Source organism: Gymnoscopelus microlampas (genome assembly GCF_963454915.1).
Source record: "Gymnoscopelus microlampas genome assembly, chromosome: 24".
Taxonomy (NCBI): domain Eukaryota; kingdom Metazoa; phylum Chordata; class Actinopteri; order Myctophiformes; family Myctophidae; genus Gymnoscopelus; species Gymnoscopelus microlampas.
In genome coordinates this window covers 15,427,168-15,431,165 of record NC_139961.1, presented here as the reverse complement: position 1 = coordinate 15,431,165, position 3,998 = coordinate 15,427,168, and the positions used below count along the sequence as shown (strand labels likewise).

At 43.1% G+C, this 3,998-nt stretch overlaps 1 protein-coding gene across 1 annotated transcript; it reads right to left on the bottom strand.

Moving 5' to 3' along the window:
• Positions 1-319: 319 nt before the first annotated feature.
• Positions 320-3,509, bottom strand: LOC311041092 (uncharacterized protein). The gene is made up of 5 exons (XM_084051554.1): positions 3,283-3,509; positions 2,017-2,086; positions 1,748-1,885; positions 1,482-1,635; positions 320-841 (listed from the first exon to the last, which is right to left on the bottom strand). The coding sequence occupies exons 1-4, from the start codon at positions 3,472-3,474 to the stop codon at positions 1,562-1,564; spliced, it is 474 nt and encodes a 157-aa protein (XP_083907680.1). The 5' UTR covers positions 3,475-3,509; the 3' UTR covers positions 320-841; positions 1,482-1,561.
• Between the last annotated feature and the right edge of the window lie 489 nt (positions 3,510-3,998).

Here is a 3,998-nt window from a genome sequence, read left to right as displayed (position 1 = left end):
AGTGCATTAAATTCTCTTCAACGGTTAGATAAAAGCCAGAGTCATATCTGCAATAAAACATTTATTAAACATTTTTACATTAAGATTGTTTACCTGTAAAACCATCAATATTACAAGTGCAAACTTATTTTTTTTCTCTGTCAGGGGTCAGTAATGATTCTCTTAATTGCATGCTTCTTTAGAAGGCCCGTAGGACATACCCATGTAACCATACAGACATACACGTACCATACACATGCAGACATGGATTATGACACTGTCTCACACATCATGTGACATTTCTGTCTGCATTACAATAATCACATATCCATAGGCCATACTGGTACGCCTAACACCCCCCACCACGCGCACAGACACACACGCATATGGGGGCCCTGATCCAGAAAAGGTTGAGAACCACTGAGATTTTAAACATGAACCTCCCCAGCCAATCGAGTCAGCGGCAGGCAAGCCAGATCCAGACACAGTATTGACAGTGCTGTTAGCCACTGTCAATGCTGTGTACTGGTACCCACAATCTAGCTCACCCACCGCTAGCCCGACCAGCTGAAAAGGTTGAGAACCACTGAAAAATCTGAACCGTACATGAACAGCAAAATGTCACATGTCAGATACACTGTGCAAAGATAAAAGTGCAAACTTTTGCAAACTTTGTGCAAACATCCAACAGGAGAAATGGACGTGGAACCAAAAACATGGAGGCAGTCTTGAGGCATCAAACAAAAACAAAGGCAAATGGCAAAAACCTCTGTTGAGGAGATGGCATATGTCAAAATCCATTCAGGCAGGAGGTCTTAACCAGCAGGTATCCATGGAACACAAGGTTGGAAATCAGCAACATCTGTTAGGGCACAAAAAAGAACACTATAAGTATTGAATGCTGATTATGAGGTGCAGGTGGGAAACAAGCAGAGAAGCTCAGGTATCTACAGGGCTGAGAATTGGGGACAGTTGTGGGAATGGGTGGGGCAGGTGATGAGGAAAGGTGTGGACAGTTAGATGGCAGGTCTGGGGAGGTAATTGGCCTTGGGAGTAGTGACATCCAGAAACTGCCCTGTGATCCTTTCTTCTTACATTAGTTGACTTTCCCTTTTCTGAACAACACCTAGTAGGTATTGCTTTTGCACAACTACTTACACAGGAGATGACAGCCAAAGAAGTCAATAAGTGCACACCATATTCACTTACTAAAGATGTATTTGAAGAAACATGTTTCGGTTAACTATGAAGGTCAGCTAATCGAAACCTTTCTTAAAGAAATAAATACAAATAAAGTGTAACTGAAGACAGTGTTCTAGACCACTTTTCTTCTGAACAACTCCTAAAATCAGAGCATGAGATAGAGATCAAAAAAACTAAATTATAAAACTGTACTGCTTTATTGTGTGTAAAATATGACCTAAGATGGCAAAGCAACATATTAAGAATTTCATTCATATAGTGGGCAAGAGAATGGTCCAAATTCTTTGCACATGACTTACACTCAAAGCCAATTGAAGTCCCATCAGTCGCTTCAGGAGGGAGGCGACGGGAGGACAGACCTAATTGTTCCTCTTCTCTCTCACCTTCCCACTTTTTTGGCCGAGCAGCTTGGTTGTTTTGGTGCCAGTGGTTGGGTTGATCCCAATGAAACATCTGCAATCACAAATCACATACTCTTTATGTAAAAGGTGCACTCACAGCTGCTCTACAAGAGAGCACATCTTTCGAGTTACACATGATGGTTCTACTTCAAGCAGAAAGGTACCTTTGTATGAACTCCAGAGTGTAGCAGGCGTGCCTCTGGTACATAGAGCTGCCATTCCAGCCAGGAAGTTGGTTTGTGGAGCCACAACGACCTGCCCCTCAATGCTCAGCATCCACTGATTGGCTGTGATAACATCACCTAAACATAATTAGACATATGGTTTGCATGTTAACAGTGTTTGTCTGTTGCTTTCCACATACTAAAACATGTCCTCCATTAGTATTAGTATCTGCAATGCTTTAAAACAGATTAGAAACTGTATACACTACCTAGGACAATTAGACGCGGAGAGTCTGGAAGGTTCATTGTCCTTTCGACATCTGCTGCTGTTGCCAACACCTAAAAGACAGAAAACATATATGTAGTCAGGGTAACAGCTTCAACTTGGGCATAACACAAGTTTACAGGTGTACAAGAGTGAAACTATCTTTTGTACAAGCTACCCACACATTAATTGTATTAATAAGAAAAAAATGCCAAACAACAAAACAGAATTCAAGTATCAAATGAAACTAAAAGATATACCAAAATTAAATACAAAATAAAGACATCGTCAGACTCATGTGCAAGTAAAGACAACACGTGGCAGCAGATATAAAAGTGGGTGAGAATGGAGTGCATCTACAGTATAGTCACATAAAATGACAGTGCTGCTGCGAGGGCACGGTAGCGCCTGCAGTCGGTAGCGCTGTCACCTCACAGCTAGAAGGTCCTGGGCTCGATTCCCGCCGGGGACGCTGTGGGCGTGTCTTCTCCTCCGCGTCATCAGCGCCCATACCCTAGGTGGGATTGGCGAAAGGGCCTACTCTGTGTGGAGTTTGCATGTTCTCCCCGTGTCTCTCAGGGTAGTTAATACCCTCACAAAAACATGCACTAATGCTGGTGGCTATAACGCCTCCCCCATGACAGCCGGGGCGCCTGATGGAGGGGAAAGGAACTGGTTGGAATAACGTGTTCCTTCCACACGCTACGTCCAGGGAAACTCCCCCCTATCAGGTGACAACAAGGTCAGTTGGCTCTCATGCATTGAAGGAGGCATGAGCTCGGCCCTGGCCTCCCTAGGCTGGTGAGGAGAGTCTAGTGCCCAGGATCACTTAGAAAATTGGCACCGGGTGGAAAATAAGGGTTACAAAATTGTGGGATAAAAATTAAAGTAAAAACAAAACATGACAGTGCTGTGCCAGTATAAAATGACACAGCATCTAAAGGCTGGTTTATACTTAGTTGCACATCAGTGTCATGCACCAAAAATAGCAGATCTACACGCTCAGAATGCATCACAATGCACACGTTCTGAGCTTAGATCAGCTATTTTCAGCGTTCAATACTGACATGCAAGTATAATTGAGACGTAAGCAGGGGCTCAGCACCTGTTCAGCAGCCTGACAACCTTGCTGTGGAAACTGTCCCTGAGGGTCAGTTCATTCAGCATTTAATGCTGCGTTATCGCCTGCCTGACTGTAGCAGAGTGGGCTGATTGTAAAATACACAATATGAATGTCAAAAGCTTTAAAATATGATAATTTCATACTCACATCTGCCTGCAAAATGAGTCCATCTAGGTCTTCCTTGAAGTGTGCCATCAGCAGTAGGATCACACATGGTGATGGGTCACAGTTTTCTTCATGGTCGTACTTCACCAGGATGCGCTTGACCTCATCAGCATTAGACTTCTGCTGGAAAAACCGAAGGATCAGCTTCTCTTTTTCGTGCATAGCCTGCTCCATTTTATCCAGGATGCCACTGTCTGTGAGTAATTGGAAATGGCTGTACAGCAACTTTGGTGTGAACAGATATGGCCACTCATTCTTCAGCTCAGAAATCGAAGGAGATGGGCTGGCCTGGCATTGATGTTTTTTCTTTGTAGGTAGTAGGTTTCTTGCATTAACTGAGTCAAATGTCCTCTCTCTGCCCCATTTGGCTCCTTGGTGCTGTACAACACTGATTTGTCAGATTGAATTTTGTCAGATCACATTTACAATCTTAAGAATTTCCTTAATCATTTGAAAGGCCATATATTAGAGGGCAGGAAAATAACATGTCCTTTTTCCCTGCAGAGAATGCATGTGATAAATATTTGATCTATTGTCCGGCAAAATGTTAAGTGTCAGATACACTGCCAGTATCTTGTGTTTTTTTCGGCCTGATCCTAGCAGATTGGCGACCTCAAAAGCATCTTGATAAAGGATCAAGGCAAACGATGATGTTTCACTTTTAAATAAGACATTGTCAGTAGTATTCTGTCCATCCC

Coding starts and splice junctions, on each gene's coding strand:
- LOC311041092 (XM_084051554.1), bottom strand. CDS start 3,474: ATGGAGCAGGCTATGCACGAAAAAGAGAAGCTGATCCTTCGGTTTTTC. Junction 1,886..2,016: donor TCCGCGTCTAATTGTCCTAG/GTAGTGTATACA, acceptor AATTATGTTTAG/GTGATGTTATCACAGCCAAT. Junction 1,636..1,747: donor ACTCTGGAGTTCATACAAAG/GTACCTTTCTGC, acceptor TTGTGATTGCAG/ATGTTTCATTGGGATCAACC.